The 22767-nt window shown below is 40.7% G+C and overlaps 1 protein-coding gene across 1 annotated transcript in view; it reads right to left on the bottom strand.

Moving 5' to 3' along the window:
- Positions 1-22767, bottom strand: part of PLCE1 (phospholipase C epsilon 1) — a 317578-nt gene that overhangs the window by 20585 nt on the left and 274226 nt on the right. The window contains exons 17-24 of the mRNA XM_004268360.3: positions 22267-22374; positions 20793-20909; positions 17436-17594; positions 12151-12280; positions 7702-7823; positions 6701-6818; positions 1834-1965; positions 457-747 (exon numbers count right to left, since the gene is read on the bottom strand). Coding sequence (XP_004268408.2) covers positions 457-747; positions 1834-1965; positions 6701-6818; positions 7702-7823; positions 12151-12280; positions 17436-17594; positions 20793-20909; positions 22267-22374 — 1177 coding nt within the window. The remainder of the gene's footprint in view (positions 1-456; positions 748-1833; positions 1966-6700; positions 6819-7701; positions 7824-12150; positions 12281-17435; positions 17595-20792; positions 20910-22266; positions 22375-22767) is intronic.

Below are 22767 nucleotides of genomic sequence, written 5' to 3'. Positions count from 1 at the left end.
CAATCTCAAAGGGATGAGAGGAAGCTAAAATGGTATTAACTTGCAAAGGGTTTCGAGAGACCCTACTTTTTCACTGCAAGAACAAGAGATTAGCAAGACAGTTACTAAGGGTGTTAGGAAATCTCTACCCCATCAGGTCTTTAAAAACAAACTGGACACAGCCTGTCAAGAACAGTCTTATGTTTGAAAAGTGCTTTAAAAACGGGGCAGAACCAGGAGACTAATAGGGGCTCCCTGAAGGTTCTTTTCTATTGCCTTAACTCTGGAAAGTCAAGAGCACAGTTCAGTATCGAATTCACTTCTGTTCTCTGTCATCTGTATTTTTACCCTCACATAGGCCTCAGTTGGGAATCTTGCCCCCTTTGAAACGTTTTTTGTTGAACTACGTTTGCTGAGATATAAGACGCAAAGGAGCGAGGGGAAGGGGCACCCCTCCGGGTGAAGCAGGCCCATTACCATCTGTCTGGTAGTTGAGCGCCACGAGCTGTATCCCATGGAGCCAGAAGAGGAGGGGGCTGGGGTTGGACGAGTCGATGCGGGTGGCAGCCGGATACGTCCTCAGCAGCTGGCAGGCAGTGTGCTGGATCAGTTTCTGAGAACACCTGCGACACAGACGCTTGGCGGCGTTTTCATTCAGCGAGGAGATGTGGTAGCATTTGGGAGTTCTAATGATAGCGCTGAGGGACGTGGCTGGGTTGACAGAGGAAGGCGAGTCCTCCCAGGCCTGTCGCATTCCTTCACAGGAACCTAAACCCCCCAAAGATTAGCCTCAGATTAGTGCAGAAAACTTTACATATTTTAGCAAGAGAAACCTGAACAACACCCCAGGAAAGAATCACAACACATCACACATCAGAATACATCTTGAGTGTTACTTGTGAGTGAGACCAAATGATAGCTACCGAGGGTATGCCTTTCTACTTGCTAGATGGGATGCTACCCATTCAAGGATCAATAAATAATAAAGCCAATTAGACCTTCCCCCAAAAAGGGATAGCTAAAATGAGTGCCGCAACACCATTTTAAATTAAAAGCCTGAAAGTCCTTTGCCTCAGTACCTCATCTGTCCTGTGGATATATCTGCATAAATACACAACAGTATATGTATAAGGGTGTTCAATCTAGCAGTGTTTTTTATAGCAAGAAAAAAAAAAAGCAACAAAAAACCCGGGAAGCAACCCAAAAGTTCCACCAGTGAGGAAGTGGTTAAATAAATGCATATCCACACACTGGAATACCACAGGGGCAATAAGGAGAAGGTAGATTATATGTACAGAAAGCTATATGGAAAGTTATTGCAAGTATAAAAGTTATACAAGTTATGTTCAGTTATATCCCATTTGGATTATCTTAAAAAGGATCTTATTTTTCTTGAACTAAACACAATAAACTTAACAGTGGTTACCTCTGGGGAACAGAACTGGGACATTGTGAGTGCAAAGAAACTTTAATAATCCTCTGTATTGTTTGAGTTTTTTAACTCTGAGAATTTATTACTTTGACAATAAAAAGTAATTAGAGATAAAATGGATATATCTTCTGGAGTTATAATGGTGAAGAGTGCAGTTCCAAGAACCACTAGAAGGTTCCAAGGTGGCTCCAATTTTTATTTTTGAGGCAAACAGTGTTAGAACACCTTCAGTGAAATGCTGTTTTTTAGGAAGTTAAGAGGGTAATTTTGTAATTAAAAAAATATTTATACCACACTTAGATAACATGAACATTCATGAAAATAAAAAAAGATTTAAAAAGTTCCAGCGAAGTGCTTAGTGAAATACTGGAATCCTCCAGCATGCAGATTCAAGCAAAGATACTGTTAGAAGGTGACTTTACTTTTTCCAGATGTTTTGTTAAGTGATGCTGTCTCCCCGGGGCTCATTCTGCCCGGATTGTTGCCAAAAATGGACTTCCTGCTTTTCCTTTCTTTTCCTCTGCTAGAGCCAGATGCATTTAGAGTTGACAGGCCTGTTCCCATAAAATGAAGATAAATAAGCCAAAAACTACAAGCAAGGGAACTCAACATTTTCCATCCCTGTTAATGTTTATTTTGAAGTCCTACTATTCCCTTGTAACCCAGTACAGAAGACCTGCTAGCATTTTTAGCACCGTTAATGATAGCATTGCAGGCAATGATAGCAAAGTTTTTATCTCTGTTGGCAAATGTGACAAGGCCTGCATGATTATTACAGGACAACCACAGATCACACTCACACCCATCTGATTGTACACCAGAAAGATTTCGAAAAATTGCGTGAAAAGAAAGGGCTCCAGAACCTAATCACGCAGCATGGAGAGATGAAAGAATGGCCAAGAGCCTGAGCGGTAGCGTCATAATTGTCTAGGATCAATTCCTTCCTGAATGAGCTTTGACTTAACATCTGCCTTCTTGATTCCTCAGTTTTCTTATCTACAAAATGGGTGCAATGATAGGAACTCACTCACAGGGTTAATCTGAGGATTGAATGGGAAACAGATTATGATGGTAATCATGTTTCATGGCTTCTCTTTCTCTCTTCTGGTCCAACCACTCCCTGAATCCTTCCTGCCTGTCACAGTGCCTGGCGCAGCGGGAACTTCACAGATATTTGCTGAATGAGGAAATGAATGCACACCATGCAGACCTGGCTCCAGGGCAGGAAGTGTAATTTAAAGTCACCAGTGCCTCCAAACCATTCTCACTGTCTACAATTGTACCATTAGGGAGTATTTCCTTTAACTGAAGCAGCATTCAGAGGGGTCACTTTGAGATGAAAATTTATCTTCCAAGAACATCATCAGAGAAGACAGGATAAAGTAGTGTTTAATAAGCGTGTAGACTCTAGTGTTTAAACCCTGTTCCCTGCGATGTGACCTCACACAAATTACTTAACCTCTCTGATCACTTCTTCTTCATCTCCAAAAGGGTCATGGTTAGGATTAAATGAGATAATGTATATCCGCATACTTAATAGAGTGTCCTGTTCAGAGAAATTGCTCAGTACACAGCAGCTGTGGGGTTTCTACATTTTTTTTTCCTCTGAAGTATCCAGAACTGCAAAGATGCACAAACCTGGAACAGTGAATTCTTATGCTTTATCTTAAAACTTTATGTGAATTTTGCCCTCTGCGCAATGATCTAACAATGGATTTTCTCCCGAGTAAAGGAGATGAGGGGTCAGAGTGAGGGGCCATGTTCTTTCTGGGGTTTTTGCACACACCCCAGCACATGTTAACACCCTCCAGGGGTACGTGGGCCCTCCTGTGAGGAGCCTGGGCGTTCTCTGGGGTGGGGTGAGCACGCAAGGAAACAAGGGCTGGGTGATAAAGAAAGGGGAAGGAATCTGGAGAGGCACAGAGAAGTAATCCAAGGAGCAACAAAGAACCTTCATCTCCCCTGCTGGTCTGTTCACCAATGAAAATGACAACAGCCATTTCGAGAGAGCCAACTATTTTCCAGATAGTGTGCTAATCACGTTGCATACCTTATCGCTACTTTTTACAATAACCCTGCAAGTTAGCAATGTTATGCCTCTTTCGCAGGTAGGGAATCCGAAGTGCAGAGAAGTTACAGAACTGTCCTGGCCAAGCTCACTGAGTAGTGGAGCCCTGCCACTGAAGCAGGTCTGTGATCTTGGGGAAGTTACTTTACTTCTGGAGAAGGTCATATCCATGATCTTCATGGTGCCTCACTGCTCGGAAGAGTTTTTTGCATGTGGCTCCTTGGAAGGGACTTGGGATGGTGAAAGGTGAGATGCATTGAAATTGATAACGTAGCAAAATTAAAATCAACAGTGTAGCAAAATGAACATTTTTTATTATTGTAATTAATATAATTTATTAAGTTATGGCTCAAGAAAATGAACACATTATGGTATTTTCCTCCTGAGCATCAAAACTAATCATAATGACAATAAATATTTAGAAGGTATTATGACAATGATTCTGGCAATATAATTTAGTCATTTTGAGAAAGAAAATAAATTTGGGGAAAGAAAAATATAAGAAACTTCAATTACTAAAAAAATATATTAGAATATAGTATACCTATAAAGAATGTGTGTTATATAAACACTTTAAAAAAACAGCATACTTGGAATTTTAAAAATAAGTCAAATAACCCCATGCTTCGCCTGTGTCTCAAGTCAAAAGCTAGACCAAATGACGTTTTGACCCTTCCACAATTCTCCACCCGTACAGAAACTTTATCTCTCATAGTGACTTCAAATATCTCTTGGAATTTGTGCTCTTTGTTTGCTCAGTGCTTGAGAGGAAAAGACAAAGCCAGAGGAATGGTTTGGGTACAGTGGCAGCTGAATTCATAAAGAACAAGAGATGCAGTGAGTATGATTCTTGGATGGAGTGGTCTTCCCATCTGTTCCTGTGATGAAGGACATGCAGGCCATGAGGCTCTTTGACAGTGAAAGGATTTTACCCCGTGATAAGAACAATTTCACCAGCTGCAGATATGGTCATACTGTACTTATGAGACAGAAAGTCAGGATCTGTGAAACTAAACCTACATAGCTAAGGTCTTGCATTTCTTTGAAATCTTTGCTTGCTACTTATTTATTCTCATCCTCCTCAACAGAATTTGCTAGTAGATAAGCAGTAGCAGCTACCAGAAGTTTAAGAACAATTTATGGGAGAAAACTTAAAATTGAGAAAGCTCCACCTACGATTTTTTTCCCCTTCTGGTGTGTGAACAGACCACTCGTTACCTAGTTTTCCAATAGTCCAGGACCTCTGTCCCATTTGCAGGGCAGAGTGTGAGAACTAGGGCTTAAGAGAAGCCTCTGGAAGCCAGGATCCGCGTCTAGACCATCTTAAAAAAAATGAGGGTTGGGGGCTTCCCTGGTGGCACAGTGGTTGAGAGTCCGCCTGCCAATTCAGGGGACACGGGTTCGTGCCCCGGTCCGGGAGGATCCCGTGTGCCGCAGAGCGGCTGGGCCCGTGGGCCATGGCTGCTGAGCCTGTGCGTCCGGAGCCTGTGCTCCGCAACGGGAGAGACCACAACAGTGAGAGGCCCGCGTACCGAAAAAAAAAAAAAAAAAAATGAGGGTTGGTATTTTAACTTCCCTCTCTAGATCAAGTTCATATATGCTGTTTACTAACATTTAGACGGATCCCCCAATTCCAGCTGCTCTCCTGTCCTCAGAAATCTTGTACAAGGGAATCCTTCTTAATAGAAGGAGATGAATTTTTCTGACTTCTATATACTTATGGACTTTCCTGTTTGCCCTCCACCTCCTGCTGCCCCATCTGGATGAGCTCATTGACAGCACACCCTAACAAGAGAGGCAGGGTAGTGCTAGGGTTAAAGGCAGGACTTTGGAGATAGACAGGCTTCAGAATCATAGTTCTACCACTTATTAACTGAAGTGCATATTTTTTGGGGGGCAGTGGTTTATCAGCTTAAGTTCGCTTGTATTTCTAAAAATGGCCAACTGGGGAAACCTCTCCACTGAAACTTTGTCCTTGATCTTTGCAGTTTGGGTGGAGACTCGCAACCCAGCTCAGGGATGGGGCATGTGACTAAGCCCTAGACAGCCAGAGCACTGCATGTCCTTGGCCACAGTGACTGGTTCAGGGATGGGCAAAGGATCCAGTGAAAACCATGAAACTGCTGCTGAAAGTTCTGGAAGAGACTCATACTGAAGCTGAATCTAGAAGTATGCAGTGTTAGCCTGCTGCAGCTGCCTTGCAACCGCAAAGGGAAAAGAGCCAACATAGTAGCAGCAGAGTGAGAAATATGGAGACAGAAAGCCCTGGACCAAGCTGTACCTGAAACTCATATATCCCTTCACTTTTCAACACATAAGCCAATAAATTTCTTCTTTGCTTAAGTAACTTCTGCCACTTTCAAACAAAAGAGTCTTAACTGATATGCTCTGAAACCTTGGGCCAATTATTTCATCTCTCTCAGACTGTTATTTAGAAATGGAGATAAATCCACCTACTCAGAGAATTATTATGGAGTCATTTAAGATGATGTACATAAAATACGTAGCATAAATCCTGGTATTAAGTGCTTAATAAATTTTAGCTATTAGATGTTATGAATATTATTATTATTAACTATAATGGAGAGACATGATATGATCTGAAAAATGAACATTTTATGGTATTCTCATCAGCATCAAAGCAAATAATAATAATAAATATTTATTAGATACTGTAACAATGATTTCAGCAACACAATTTAGTTATTTGGAGAGCATTCACAATGCCCAATTAAATAAATAGCATATTTTAATCTTCTGGTATCTTTAAATGTTATAAATGATACTATTTTTTTTTAACATCTTTATTGGGGTATAATTGCTTTACAATGGTGTGTTAGTTTCTGATTTATAACAGAGTGAATCAGTTATATACTCTCTATTCTTTTTTTTTTAACTTTTATTTTATATTGGAGTACTTGATTAACAACATTGTGTTAGTTTCAGGTATACAGCAAAGTGATTCAGTTATACATACACATGTATCTATTCTTTTCCAAATTATTTTTCCATTTAAGTTGTTACATAATATTGAGCAGAGTTCCCTATGCTATACATGAGGTTCCTGCTGGTTATCCATTTTAAATACAGTGTGTAGATGTAAATCCCAAACTCCCTAACTATTCCCCCCACCCGACTCCCGGCAACCACCAGTTCATTCTCTAAGTCAGTGAGTCTGTTTCTGTTTGTAAATAAGTTCATTTGATACTGTCTATTCTTACCTGGAAACTTTACTGCTTGGCAATAGATGACAAGGTCAGAAAGCTCTGGTGCAATCTGTCTGCTTTCCTTTTTATTCTGAGGAAGATAAAATTCTTCTCCCAGTTCCATGTCATAAACCTAACAAGGGAAAAATGATACTGGTTTACAGGGAAGGTATATGCCACTCACCTTGGAATCCCTAAAGCTCTTTGTTCCTTTCTCCTGTCATCACTGTGTTTCACTTGCTCTATCTTATCCATATACATGTCCTAACACCTTCCCTAGAGAAAAGCTTTCTGAGAGCAAGGGCTGAGTCTAACTCATTCTTCATCTTCCCTCAGAGCACAGTCCAGCGTCTTAAATGTGGAACATTCAACGCATAGTTGTTGAACAAACAGATAGTGGAGTATGTATCTTCTGTGGCTCAAATTTTTGGCGTATTTTATTATTTTGTTGTCCAACAATGTCACTGTAACTATGTCTATAGATTTGCTCAGAGTCTATACACTGTGAGGCACTTGAGGGTTGGGTCCGGGTATCTCATTTTTCTTTATATTCTTGTTGTCCTTCCTCTGTTAACACTTCCCAATCAGCCCTGTTTGTCTTCCTGGTCATCCCAAACACCTTTAAAACTTCTAGCAATTCCTTGAATGTACCAGCCTCCTGGTCTGAATGCCCTGTTTCTGTCTGCTTCTCAACATCATCATGCTCTGATTACACTGTGTAATCACTGTTCTTTGTACTTATCTACAAGCACTGTTTACATGTTTGTCTCCATGGCCAAATCACCTCCTGCGCTATCTCAGTGCCTGCCACACACTACATCTTCAGTAGGTATTGGCTGGACGAATCGATGACTAACCTTCTATAAATTGCAGATAGGGGTCCCATATCATCACCATGTGGACTTTGGTGTCTAAGGGAAAGTGAGCGGAGAGGTGAAGGGAAAGGATAGGGAGGGAGTGAAATCCTATCTGAAACTGACGGTCCAAGTGTAATTTAACAGAAACCATTCACCCACCTTTCCTTTGTTGCAAGCAGAGTTATCTGCTTTCTTTATCCTCTTGGGGATTTCTTCATTATACTCAAACTGAAGTTTGTCATTACATGATTTATTTTCAGGTCTGTCTTCTAGAATGTTGTCTGAAAATGAGTTGGCAGGCTTCAGCAAACAAGAACTGAATGCTTCACTTAAGGGCTATGGCTACATCATTGCAAGGATATCCAGGTACTTGTGCTTGTCTGTAATGTAAGACTGAGGCACTGGCTACATGTTACCAAAATGATGGCTTGAAGTATAATTTTAAAAATTTGTTAAATGATACATTTATTTTTGATTGAATAGACTAATTTACCAGTAGTTTTGGTACCATATAGACGTAATCTAAATGAGAAAGCTCATTTTCATACAGATGGTTGGAACTGTGCAAACATTATGGAAGATACCCTGTCAAGAAGCTCTCAGCACACAAGTCTGGGAAGGATTTAGTGGTTGAAGCACTTCTAGATGGTGCAGGCATGATTTAATCACTCTCACTTTAAAATGAAGCTATTAGCTTTTTTTACCTCTAGAAATGTCAAAACCGGAGGGAAAAAGACACTTATTTGCAATGTAGTTTTCACAATTATGCTTAATTGGAAAGTAATTTTTTCATAACTGTCTATCAATTTATTAAGGGAAAATCTTAAGGATAGGAATTAAAATATATCTAAAAATTTCCAAAGTATGACAGATAATCTTATACTTTGCTCTTGTTTTGGTATTACTATTCAAAGTGATTTTAAAGGTGTTAGAGATATAACATGATTATGTTCTTTTAAAAGGAAAAACGAAAAACAAGAAAGCTCATTTCTCACCCATGATTTTACTATCTCATCAGATCACAAATGCTTAGACCAAAATATCCTTATACCAAATCAGGGCCATGCAGGCTGCCAAGAAATAAACGAGATCAATCATTTAATTATATTTTTATTCTTATGAGGGTCACAACTTCATGCCAATCAGGCCTAAGCAAATGGAAACAGAATGCCGACATTCATGCAGTTACAAGGTCAGGTTCAAGTGGCTTTACCTTCCTGACTGTTAGGAACAGGAGAAGCAGTAAGGACATCTGCTACAGAAAAACAGAATCAGAAAGGGGATAAAAGTAAGGAAAATAAAGGCAAAAAGCCAGATAAATTAAACTAAGGTATGAAGCAAAGCATGAATAACAACAGCTTAGATTACAAGGTAAATGAAATAAATCTTCCATCGATGTAATATTTTGACTATTAAGGGATGCAAAGGCTAGCAATAAAAGAAGTGCAAACATTGTTAATGTTAATCACGCTGCCACATTCACATTGCGTATTTTCAGCTACTGATTGTCCTAATACTCCCCAAAATACTTTATGTCAAAAGGATATAAATTGATTAATTTGTTAGAATCATGCAGTCATTAGACTTCATATATACGAAGTCATAGAATGTCTATATGAAGTTGGAAATTCAAATCTCTACTCTAGTGCATGTTCAAAGCTAGTCAAGATAAACAGCAAGGTTGGGAAAAAATTAATTGATGTTTATTTAATAAAATTTAATTGAATAAATATTCATCAAGAACTTAGTGGCCGAAAGGCAGAGTAGCAGTTCTTGAAATACTTGAGCCTCATTTGCAACTTCCTTTAGATTTTCTGGAAGTAATTTTGTGCCTAGGAACTATCACATTTTTTCTTTTAAAGCGTTCTTTTTTTAAATTAATGTATTTTATTTTATTTATTTTTGGCTGTGTTGGGTCTTCGTTGCTGTGTGTGGGCTTTCTCTGGTTGTGGCGAGCAGGGGCTACTCTTCGTTGTGGTGCACAGGCTTCTCATTGCGGTGGCTTCTCTTGTTGCAGAGCACGGGCTCTAGGCGTGCAGGTTTCAGTAGTTGTGGCATGCAGGCTTCAGTAGTTGTGGCTCGCGGGCTCTAGAGCACAGGCTCAGTAGTTGTGGAGCACAGGCTTAAGTTGCTCTGCGGCATGTGGGGTCTTCCCAGACCAGGGCTCGAACCCATGTCACCTGCATTGGCAGGTGGATTCTTAACCATTGCGCCAGCAGGGAAGCCCAGAACTATCACATTTTTATAGCCAAAAGAGGCTTTAGACGAATTTGCTCATTTTATATATGTGAAAACTGAGGACTAGAGCTGTCACAGAGATAAACTGGGCCACCCAGACTTTAGAGACGGGTTTCTAGCCTGAGGTGCCTGCGAGGGGCTCAGAAGGCCTGTGAAAACTCTTACAATTTTATGTAGAAATTTGAGACCATGTTTATTTCTCTGAGGGGACTGGTCACAGCTTCCATCTCATCCTCAAAGGGATCCATCATTACAAGAAGCTTAGAAACGTTTGGGGTCCTGCTAAGAAGCTGGGAATGGTCCTACCCTTAGCAAGCAGGTTTCTGTTTTCTTCTCATCTCAGCCAGAGAAAGTAAGGTTGAGGGAAGGAGGCAGGGATGAGCTCGGCACCACAAACCATGACCGAAAGTGCAAGACTGTCTGGCATTTAACAGTAGCATCAGGAAGCCTTAATAGGGTAAGCTTAAATAAGTCCCGGCATAATCAACTACAAGGCCTATTTGGGAATCCGCCAGTCAAAGGACTCTTTTAATGAAATGGGAAATTATCATGTGGTGGTATTGGAATTAACTGTCATAGATCATAGATGTTAGTGTTAGAAGGGAGAACATCTGACAACCTGTAACAAAATCTTCCCATTATGCCTCTGAGGGGCCTAAAGTCTAGAGTGGTGAAAAGTCGTTGACCCAAGGTCTCACAGTCTATTGGAGCAGAACCTGAGGGTGCTTTCCATGTATACCCCACCCCAGCACATGTGGGTTTTTAAAAAGCGTGCAACTGTCCTAGAGATTCAGTGGGGTAGGGTTTAAATTTTACCCTCCTAACTGAAAATAAATCAGAAAGCTCCTTCCCCCACCTTCCCTATGCATTTTGTTATCTGCATATCAAAACTTCCTATACTACTATTACTAATAATTAAGAAAAGTCTTTTCTTTCCTGTTTTCAAAAGTACAGAAAAAAACACAGAAGTATTTTATGATAGAGAGTGAATTTATCTTCCAGAGCACTAACTTCTCACAGGGGCAGATAACATCTGGATTTGGTTGATTTCTTAAATGTGGTTTTCATTTCTTATCAAATAAATTTGTTCTATGAAACAACATTACCATGACTGTGGTAGAGATCCACGGGGAGGAATAAGTCAATATAGAAAGATTCATACTCCCACGACTTCTGAGGAATAGGATACAAGAAATGACCTTGACTCTTAACCATTTTCTCCCACTTTCGTCCTCCCCATTAGAGAATATGCCCTCGTGTTATCTGATGGGACTTCAGGTCGGGTACATTGGCTTTTAGTTGATTATATGAAGCAATCAACAATTACTAAGGACAAATATTACATGGACAGAGACTAGTATTGTATTTGGGGGCAGAAAGAGGTTGGACTGTAGCTGCTGGCTATGATGGAGGCTCACAAACCAAACACGACCAGGAGACAATCGTGCTGCGTGAGAAGCAGATATTTGAAGGAGTGTAGCTTGATTCTCTTAATGCAAGTGGTAAACGGTTGCTGGTCTGGGTATATCTGCATATTAACAAGACAATATCCTACAGAGAAGTAATATAGTCTACATTTATAACGTTTAAATAAACAGGAACTTTGGTATCTTTTCATTACTGAATAGTTGTCTTTCAGAAGTTGCCAAAATTAAACAGTCTACCATCAGCAGTGGTACCTGAGAAAACATTTTGCAATGTCTAGCAAATGACACTAATTTAGTGCAAATGAAACACAACTGAAACCTAATTATCTCCTAAGAAGAATCCTTCACCTTTAATAGGTAAGTAACATCATTCATGTGACTTTTTTGTATTGCACCATTAGCCATCACCCATATCTTTTTGGTGGGGTCAGAAGGAAATGTCTGGTTGGCTTAGTAATGTGAGAACAAGGGAAGGGGGGCGGGGAGTGAAGGGGAGCAGCAGAGAGCACAGGAACGCGATGCTGCCCCCTGCAGGTGGTGCAGGGGAGAGAAAAGAGTCAGCCCTCGTCTACAATTCCTGCCAAGAGCATCCGCTACACCAGATGCTGAAAGGGTGGGAACGGGGTCTCTTTGCAGTAATTCCACCTCTTCCTCTAGAAACCAATTTAGGAACAACCCCTGGATTGCTTCCCACACCCTCCTATTCTTTCCTTGAGTGGTGTCTGTAGTGGCTGACAGAATCCCTTTCCTTGCTTGGTCCTTCTTACTAAGCAGCAGGGTTCCAGAAACTCTTAGATAATATTACAACAATCGGTATTGTTGGTCTATGGAGCAATAGACTTATTGCTAGGTCTATTGCTAAGAAAAAAAAGACACCCAAAAAACCCAGTAGAAAAATCTTCCAGGCACTTCCCTGCGTATAGCATAGGGTTGGCTTTCTTACCGTCAGAGAGGGATTCATAGTCATAATCATATTCGTCCTCTTCATCTTCCTCTTCTTCGTTATTAGCAGGTGGAGGGTTGGCACTGCCACCATTATAAGCCTGAGCTTGCATGGATGCTAGCTGATGAGCCTGTAACATATCAACAATTAAAGACTGCAGATGCCCAGCTACTAAACTTTCATTTATAGCTTACCAAATGACCACCTAAGGCTTACCACAGTCATAAAAAGTGGCTTAACCTAATTTTGATTATTTGAGAAAAGCCCCAAAACTCTACAGTCACTTAAAGCACAACATCAATACTTAAGTGAATGTTAACGTCCCTACAGGAGGAATCCAGGAGCTTTTAGGAAACAATCACAAGGAATCCGTGTGTGGTGCCCAGCCATCCAGGTTTCCTAGGACAACCCCACCAGGAGAAACCTGGGTGCTTCAGAGAACCACCATCAATCCCAAATGATGAAGAAGCAAATCAGCCCATCCATTTTGGAAAAGTAAATCTCTGCTAAGAAACCATTTTTTTCCCCCTTCTTAAAATACTATCTAAAGGCCTTTGACCTTGAGAAAAATGTTAGAATCCCTATGGATGAGACTAAAAGAATAGTTGGTTTAAATAAAGTTTTTTCAACAGATCTTTATTTGAACCGTCAGTCAGATTAACAAAATAGGCCTAGAGATTTCTGGAAAATTGATGTGTGCTATCAGGGAGGTCATGTGCTTCTACATTTGACTAGAATTACTGTGAAGGAATATCACAGGACACAAGAATAAATATAAATCTGGGAGCCTAGCATAAGGAAATAGTCCAAAATATAGGCAAAGTTACTTGCGTGAATTAAAAACAGGAAGCAACCTAAAAGTCCAACAATAGAGGAATGACGTCAGTAAACTATGGTGTAACTGCTTGAGAGAATAAGACTTGACAAATAATTGTGATATGTATTTATTGAACAAAGGATACAGCATTTTGTGTGTGTGTATAGATATAAATAATATTTAGACATGTAAGCATACACATGTATACACGTATCTATGCACATATATATAATTCTATATCCTTTGTTCAATAACTATCTTTCTGTCTACATATAATGATTATAATTATATAAAATGATGTGCATAAAAGGCTAGCTATTAAATGTTAATACGGTAGGGATTCTTGACCTGTTTTTATGGCAGAGGCCCCTTAGGCAGTCTGGTGAGGTAAGGTCCCTTCTCAGAATGATATTTTAAATGCATAGAACAAAATACATAAGATTACAAAGGAAAAAAAGAATGTTGATACAGTTATTAAATCTTAAAAAAATTTGTGCTATAGGAATATATGTTTATTTATTAACATAGTAAAAAATATATAATGGTAGGTCAAGTAACGTTTCTGAAATAGTGATGAGCATAAATAATTCTTGGAGATATCAGCAACAACTGTGATATAATATGAAACATCTGTGATTTCTACTGGTGACAGAGACATAGATGCTGCCAACTTTACTGTGGTTTGTTCCCTACATTTATAATCAGAGGAAAGGCTAACTTTCAGCTGGAGGTTAGTGAAAATGAAGATGTAATTTTTTTTCGGGAATTCCCTATTGGTCCAGTGGTTAGGACTCTGTGCTTCCACTGCAGGGAGCACGGGTTCAATCCCTGGTTGGGGAACTAAGATCCTGTAAGCTGCATGGCGCAGCCAAAAACAAATTTCATTTTTTTCATCTAATTTCATGGACCCCCTGAACTCTGTCTGTGGATATTACTAAGGTTAAGAATCCTTGTGATACAAGTCGTGTTTGGCTTTGGAATTATGTGTGTTTTAAAATAATTCTTCCTTAAGCTTTCCGAAATGTGGTTATATTACCTTTATAATAAAAATATATACATAAGGAAGATACAATGTAGGCTATGTTGATATCGAGATAAATCTTTTACATGCAGTCTACTCCAGATAACTGGGCATTGTCTAGGCTCAACGTTTTTATGGAACACTAGCTCCATGCGTGTTAATAGCTGTTATGTAAAAAAATAAGAATTACGGTAACCACAAAACACAATGGAAGTTTAAAAACAGCATCTTACAGAAACTGAGTTTCCTAGAGCCTTCATTAAATATGCTAAAGGGCACCACGGTCCTTCAAAGATCTCCAGTGCAGCATTTCCCACACTTATTTAACCAGGAAAATTTTCTTTTCTTTTTTCAGAGTGTCTCACAGGAGTAGCGTTCTTCCAAGCTTTGGGAAATCTGCTCTAGGCACAAGTGAGCTACAAAAGCAAGTCTATCTGTCCTGGATAAGCAAAGGGCCTTCCTGCAGTAAGCCGAGAATGATGATGCCAAGAGCCTGGTGGGCCCCCGACAGAAGGTTTTGAGAACCAATAATGGGGGTGCTGCCGTTCAAAGTCCCACTACCAGCAAATGTCAGAAGGTGGAGTGTCAAGGTCCCTTCGACGCTCAGGTACTTCCCCCAGTGCAGGAAGTATGGGACAGGTGGCCCAGTGCCAGCCAAGAGCTGACTTCCTTATTCTTTGCCATATCCTACTTATTTTGAGGCAGAAGAACAGGACCCCAGCCCTTGATAAAAGCAATTCAGATATAGGTCCGGGGGTTAGAGTGGGGTGTCAGGTGAAGAACTGGCTCACATGGGTCCAGGCAGGAGCCATGTCTCATGTGCTCTGTTCCCCCAGCCCCTAGCACAGCACCTGTCACTGAGTGTGAACTGTCTGAGTCTAGCAGGTTGGAGTTCAGGAGACCAAGGGCAGAATACTGGTGATCTGGCGGGGTGTAGTTAAGGATCCTCGGCAAGAGCCTTAGCACGAGCTTGAGGCAGATGGAGGGCTTCAGAAAGCCTGCTCGGAGTCAGTGCCTCCTTGCTGAGGGGGCGCTCCTTGCACAGAAAGGACCCAGACCTTCTAAGTTGGAGGGTTGGTCTGAGCACACTGGAGCTCCTGGCATGCATTCACCCAACCCCGTGTGAACTCAGATCACCTGGTCCAGACCCACAACCTGCCAGGCAATTAAAAGGTCTTGCAGATATGACTGTCAGTAGTCCTTGGGAAATCACGGGGCTCTGGAAGCGATTTTAAAAAACTGAAAATGGGATTATATTGTCCCATTTTTCCAAAAGGAGGAAGAGGCAAGTTGTGGAAGTTGTATGGTAGAAAGTGTCAAAGTAATACCCGACAGAATCTCAGAATGGATTATTTGGTTGTGAGAACACAGAAAATAAAGAGGCGATTAGCAAGAAGAAGCATAGGTTTACTAAGAACAAATCTCCCACACAGTAACCTCTTTGGACTTTGCTGGTAAGGTAACTCACTTTGTGGGAAATAACAGATAAGCAGTATTTTCCAACTTTCAGGGGGATAAGAATTATTTTTAAATAAACAGATTACCAAGTCTTCCTTATGGAAATCCTGATGTAGTTGGGCAGATTTGGGACCTAAGAATCTGTGTCTTTGAAAATGCCCCAGTGATTGTTATCAACGTATCCTACTTCTGTGTTGTCTTTGACAAGGTGTTCCCTGAAGACCTGAATCAGAATCCTGGCTCTGCCACTATGAACTGGGTGGCTTGGAGAAAGTCCCATAAATGCCTAGATCTCAATTTCTATTCTATAAAGAAAGAGGTTGAAGCAGATTCTGCAGAAGTCTGGGCTTCAGAGAAGAGAGCACCAGACAAGAGTGATAATCACCTAAACTTGAGGGAGGTCCTGCAAGAAGGGCCACAGGGCTCTCCACTTGGCCGTCCGGCTCAAGGGCAACTTGGGTGAAGGCACAATTTGGAAAACTGCTAATAAATAATTGGATGACAGATGTCAAAATACACAAAGAACCTTGTATGCTATAATAACAAACCAAAACCAAGAAGAGCAAGTTTAACAGAGATAAATGTGAGACTCCTGCTACACAAAAGTTTAAAATTAATTGTAAACCTGGAAAAATGGGGAGACTAGGCATAAGTTTAGTCCTGTGAAAATAACTGAACTCTTTGCTCTCCACAAACTCAACATGAGCCTGGTAGGCGTTAAAGAATTTAAATAGCGAGAACAGTTCTAGGTTGTGTTAACTGAGGTATAAAGTTCAAATTAAGAGAGGTGATGGTTTCACGGTCCTTGTGCTGTCAGACCCTGAGCATTGACTTCTGGAAATCACGTCTTAAGATTCACAAATCTAAGCATATCCACAGATGGAAGAATATCCAAACATTCTTAATGGAAGTGAAGATTAGACGATTGTTCCAAACAGACTACTCAACTAGGTCAAACTGGACTTTCGACTCAATCTGACGTGAAATTAAAAAAAAACATTTTATTGGAGTATAGTTGATTTAAAATGTTGTGTTGGTTTCTGCTGTACAGCTCGACTTGACATTTTTTAATCAATGACTTAGGACAAAGATTCCAAATCTGTTGGGCTCGTAGAATCCATCTGTTCTCTGGGAACCACTTAAAGCAGAGCTGGAGTAGGGCCTGGAGGCTTGGAGGTGATGCTCAGAGAGAAATTAAAAGCTCTAGGCCGTGACCTAGTTTTACTTTGGACTGTCCACGCTGCCGGGGCTGCACCATTCTAGTCCTGCGGGGGGCTGAGGTTCATGCAGCAACTCTTGGTTGCTGTAATTTTCAAAAGTGGTGTTTCAGGGCCAACAGTGCTCTCCTAAATAGGACAAATAGTTTTGGCAGCTGTCAGTCTGTGGGATGAGTAAGTTCAACCTGGCATATGGACTCAGTGGTCCTGGACCTGAACTTTTTCACAGATCCTTGGGCTGAGGGCCCTCCTATATAGGCAAGTCTGTGGTGCTCGGGGACTAGATCTCCATGGGTGAGGCAGGTATAGAAGTGCCTTGGGGTCCATATGCCACAGTGATACACTGTGCCAACTTCCATGCTGGGAGCACAGGGCTGCTGCTATTGGGGTTCTACTACTGACCTCAGGAGTCATAACCCCACGTCCAAGCGCTCTCCCGACAGGGGACTCTTCTTAAAGCGGACTATAGCGACCACTGTGGGATTGACAGCGGTGAAGCCCAGGCCCAGAGACAAGAGTCACTTATTATCCTGCTCAGAATAAATTAAATAATGAGGTACATTCTACATCAATTTTTCAAAACAAAAGCTTATGTAAGTGGGAAGAGTATTTATCAGTCTATTCAGTGGAAAGCCAAAAATCAAATGTATCATTCAGGGAAACTGAATCTTCAAAAACTGGTTACCCATCAGTCATCTGAAAGGTTAGAATGACATGAATTTCTTTGTTCTGGGCACACAGCATACTCATAACTTCTTTAATAAGACAGTACCTTTTGCTTTAATATATCCACCGGTGTCTGATGGGCTTTTAACTTCTTATTTTTGAGAAGTACTTTCCTCCTGAGTTGGTCAGGTGAGGGAAGCATTGGATCATCTGAGAAATCACTCTCAAATAAGAATTTAGCCACCAGTTTTTCTCCAAACACAGTCTAAAAACAATAAAGGAAAACAAGTAATCAATGCCCTTTATCTATACCTGAATCATCAGCTAGATATTTCAGCCCAGGTGAATTGTTCTAAAAATCCTAGGAAGAGAAACTAGGAAAGATGTTGTATCTGTGTGTCCCCCGCCCCCCAGCCCTGAATAGTTTCTTACTGGAAAGACGGGAAGTGGTTAGAAGGCCAGGAGGAGGGATCTAGGCCCCTCTCCAGGGGGGCCCAGCTCTAACTATTTAGAAAAATACTCTGGGGTCTGATGTACTAAAGAAGAAAAAGATATTCAGTTAGAGGCTGTGATTTGTAGAATATGGTCTGTTCCAGACATGGGTAAGAAGTCACAAGGATACAAACCTTGAAGTAGGTAGGAAGTGGGGACAAAAATGAAAAATAATAGGGAGAATTTGTCACCACTGAGTATAAGGAACCACAGACAGCATTCTCATAAAGCTTTTCTGAGCACTGGTCTTCAAAGGGAAATGCGTATCCCCCAAGGAGCTGGGTGGTGGGGGAAGGCACAGGATGACCCATTTGGGGTGAGGGTAGAAAACATGTCAGTTTCCATTTCTGGTTATTTTTTAATGAAAAAAAGAACAAAATGAAGCTTATTAGTGCTTAACGTACAGACTGAAAATGGCACCCTCAGTCTGTATGTCAGGCACTGTTCATGAAGGTCCCTGAGGGACGAGGAGGGAATCTCTTGACGCAGAGGGAGCAAAGGTGAGTCCCTCACATCTTTGTTTGCTAACAGCTTATTGAGATGATGACAGTTTGGGTGCTTTGGTGACGGCATGTGGTTAATTTCACAAAAAGACTTCTCTTTGAAATATTTTGTAATGAGATGAAAAGTGATTATGAAAATCTTTTACAACATATAGAAGCTCACATTTTATATAAGGAGAAAGCAGTAAATTAAAGGAGTATTCTAAGTTATACAATTTTCTTTAAAAAAAAAACGTATCCTAAAATTTCGGACTTTTTCTGTGTTTATAGTGGGTAGCTGTACTTTGTTACCAGACGATGATGATGATGATGATAAAATCACTGTTAATCTGTTCCTATATGATAAGGGTAACGTTTTAACACTGAGTGAGAAAGTAATTGCTTTTTAAAAAAAATAAATTTATTTATTTTATTTATTTATTTTTGGCTGCATTGGGTCTTCGTTGCTGCGCGTGGGCTTTCTCTAGTCGCGGCAAGCGGGGGCTACTCTTCGATGCGGTTCGCGGGCTTCTCATTGCGGTGGCTTCTCTCGTTGCGGAGCACGGGCTCTAGACGCACGGGCTTCAGTAGTTGTGGGACGCGGGCTCAGCAGTTGTGGCTCGCGGGCTCTAGAGCACAGTCTCAGTAGTTGCGGCGCATGGGCTTAGTGCTTAGTTGCTCTGCAGCATGTGGGATCTTCCCAGACCAGGGCTCGAACCCGTGTCCCCTGCATTGGCAGGCAGATTCTTAACCACTGTGCCACCAGGGAAGCCTGAACGTATTTGCTCTTTAGATAAAATCTGTGTTCTGGAAAGAGTAAAGACAGCTGTCTAAAAATATTTCTATTGTGATGTGATTTTGTTGTAGGAAACAATGTGTGTTAACATAAAAACTCTTATGTATGCACACTCAGGCTACCTGGAAGCAGATTTTCTAATGGTTAAAAAATCCTCTAAATGAAGGATTTATTGGAGTCTGAACTCATATGTTAAAAATATAAAAGGCAACACCTCGGACTTCCCTGGTGGCGCAGTGGTTGAGAGTCCGCCTGCCGATGCAGGGGACACGGGTTCGTGCCCCGGTCTGGGAAGATCCCACATGCCGCAGAGCGGCTGGGCCCGTGAGCCATGGCCGCTAAGCCTGTGCGTCCGGAGCCTGTGCTCCGCAACGGGAGAGGCCACAACAGTGAGAAGCCCGCGTACCGCAAAAAAAAAAAAAAAAAAAAGGCAACACCTTTTCAATTAGTTTATAAGAAAAGCTGATTGATACCAGGAAACATATAAATTGTCTAGCCAAATTCCAATAAGAACCTTTGCCTCATTAATGGAATTGAGAAATGAGTACCATGATTTAGCAAGTGCAGTTAATTATACCCCTTTTCCATCTGGATACAGGTATCTTTGTAAGGCATTTTTATCAGCTACTATAGCTGTTAAAGCCAAATATTGAAATAATAAACTAAACTTAAAACCAGACATTCAAGTCAGTGATCACAAAAATTTCCAAAATAATGAAGTGTATTTAATCATATTACTCCCACTAAAAATTTAGATAATAAATAAATAAGTTTATTTAAAATTTTTTTATAATAGCAAAAGGGTTTTTGTATCATTAATAAATAATAGTATTTAAAAGTTATTCTTTACTTTATCCTTTCTATGTTACTCTCTTTTATGTTCTATTTTTGCATGTTTTAATTAATGTATAAAATATGTTAATAAGTAGGATATGTATATAATTTATGAATAAGTCAATACACACACAACAGGAATACACGGTATATTTTACTGATGGGGTATGCAATCAAAAAAGTTTAGAGACCATTATTCTAAATGATGGCAAAGAAAAGGCAACATGAAAGGCTAATTAGTTTTGTTGACGTTAGTATTTGGGGACATTTCCCTCTAGCCATGCCCCTCCCTCCCACTGAGAGCCATGTTCCCATAAACGCCTCTACCAGTGGAGGAAGGAGGAAGTATAATGGCGTATTTGCCCTTAAATCTGTCTGCATTATATTTCCCTTGTATAAGGAAGAGCCGAGTGTTAACAGCACTATTCTGGCCAGTCTAACCTCTTCGCCACCTTGGATCTCCATCTATGAAGTTGGGCCACAAGAAGATTTGACTTATTTGCCCTGAGATATTTTCAGCTTTTCCACATACAACTGACAGGTGACATCCTGGCATCCCTGATTTGTGGTACCAAAAGTGTTGGAAAGTTGGTCTCTTGTTATCTCCGAAGGTTTTCTGGAAATGCTCAGGAGACCACAGAACAGTGCTTCTATCACTCCAGCTGAAAAGATGGACCACTCAAGAGAGAGCCCAAACTCCCAGGGCATCCCTATTTCTCAGGTCTGAGGGACCTTAACTGTACGTGCTTCACAGCTGAGGTCCAGCTGTGGTGTGGCCCACAGTGGCCCCAAATTAAGCTCAACAACAGTCACAAGACAAAGGCCAAGATACCATCCAGTCATTTAGCTGATACCTTACCTTGAAAATTTCTGCCATTTTTCGTTGCTGAGGCAATGAACAGTGGTTCTCAATAGATATGATGATGGGGAGGTCAGAGTTGATAAAGGCACTGCGATCGATGGCTTCAACCACTTCCTGTGAGCCAAAACAGCTCATGAGAGTTCAGATATCTGCCCAAGGTGTCAAAAGGCAAGGCATTTACAGCCACAGAAAGCGTCTAAACTGTTTATGCAGAAGACTCTGGCCAAAGTGGTTTTTATCTTTTCAAATGTATTTTCAAGTTAAGCAACAGGCTATTTTCTATAAGTACATTAAACTATTCATATTGAGTATTGTTCACATACTATGAGGAACAGCTATCAGTATCCTGAATTTAACAAATCTATATCTATATATCTATATCTATATCTATATCTATATATATATACTGAGTATAAGTAAAAGACACTGTTTTAGTTACAGCATCAAAAATGATAAGGCGTGGGCTTCCCTGGTGGCGCAGTGGTTGAGAGTCCGCCTGCCGATGCAGGGGACGTGGGTTCGTGCCCCGGTCTGGGAAGATCTCACATGCCACAGAGCAGCTGGCCCCATGAGCCATGGCCGCTGAGCCTGCGCGTCCAGAGCCTGTGCTCCGCAATGGGAGAGACCACAACAGTGAGAGGCCCATGTACCGCAAAAAAAAAAAAAATGATAAGGCGTAAGATACTTTCCTGCTTTCAAGGAGTTTATAATCAAATCTACTTGGGGCAATAAGACATGTATCACATATTCACATATATTTATGCATGTATGTAAACACAGTTATCAACTACTCCTTCCCTCAATATAGTGTACAAAAAGTTTTAAGAGGGCTGAATAGGAAAATGAGTTAAAAAGAAAATGCATTTTAGCCACCATCTTCACGTACAAGACAGAAATTAAGAAAATTCCTTCCAGCCCAGCCACGGTTCAGAAAAAAATGATGTTACAGCCAAAGACCCTCTGAATGAGGACAGTAATTGCACAATGAACAAATAAACTACTTAGAATTTGCAATAATAATACAGTGAAACCAGTCTTCCCGGGTGGCCAATCTCCCTAGGTGGAATCAATTCTCATTACTTTATAATGTCATTTAATCATCTCCTGACACATAATGTTGGCCTTTGTCAGCAGGACACCGGGAGAAATGACCTTTAATTCCTACAGCAAGAGAACAGACCCTGCCTTTTATATATCATCTTATGATGTAAAAATTTCAACAATATTATTACATGATAACTAATTTAAGGTAATGGTTACTAAACTTTGGTCAAATGAGAATCTAAGGAGAGTTCTAGATCAACTCCTAGGAAAATGAACATGTGTACATCCCACACAATTTGGGGAAGCCTTAAGACCCAGGATAAGAACTCCCAAACTAAGGTATAACTTGGAAGAGTCATTCATTTAAATCACGAATGAAGATAATGACTCTTTGTGATCTGATTTAAAGAAAGTTATGAAGCATTACCTTGAAGGGGATCTTGGTTGTCAGGGTGTGTCCATGATAAATGATGGGCATCCCATCATCTCCGTCCCAGCAGTCCAACTCTACACTCCTACAGCCTTGCAGGAGGACCTGTGGGATCAATGAATGAATCCACCCCAGATGAGCAAATGGAGATAAAGTCTCAAATTAAACCCAGCACAGGCTTCCACATATCAGTGTTCACTCTCCAGGCTAAAACAGAAGGGCCTAAGATTGAAAAGAAATATTACATGTTGGCCGAAGGCCACAATTTATCGGGGTGGGGAAGGGAGAGAATAGATTAAGGTAGAAAGAGTGCTTACCAGAGCTGAATACTATTGGAAGGTAAAATTTGATAGCAAAAACATATGACAATTTTCCCATCAACTTTGGTCCCTCAAGGGACCTACACATGGTGCATCCTGAAATGAGACAGCCAGGCTATAACTCTATCTGGGCAGATGTCAGTGGAGGTGACACAGGTGCTGATGTGGAAATGAGGCC

This window comes from Orcinus orca, chromosome 14, assembly GCF_937001465.1.
Source record: "Orcinus orca chromosome 14, mOrcOrc1.1, whole genome shotgun sequence".
NCBI classification, from domain to species: Eukaryota; Metazoa; Chordata; class Mammalia; order Artiodactyla; family Delphinidae; genus Orcinus; species Orcinus orca.
This window is presented reverse-complemented; position numbering and strand designations above follow the sequence as displayed.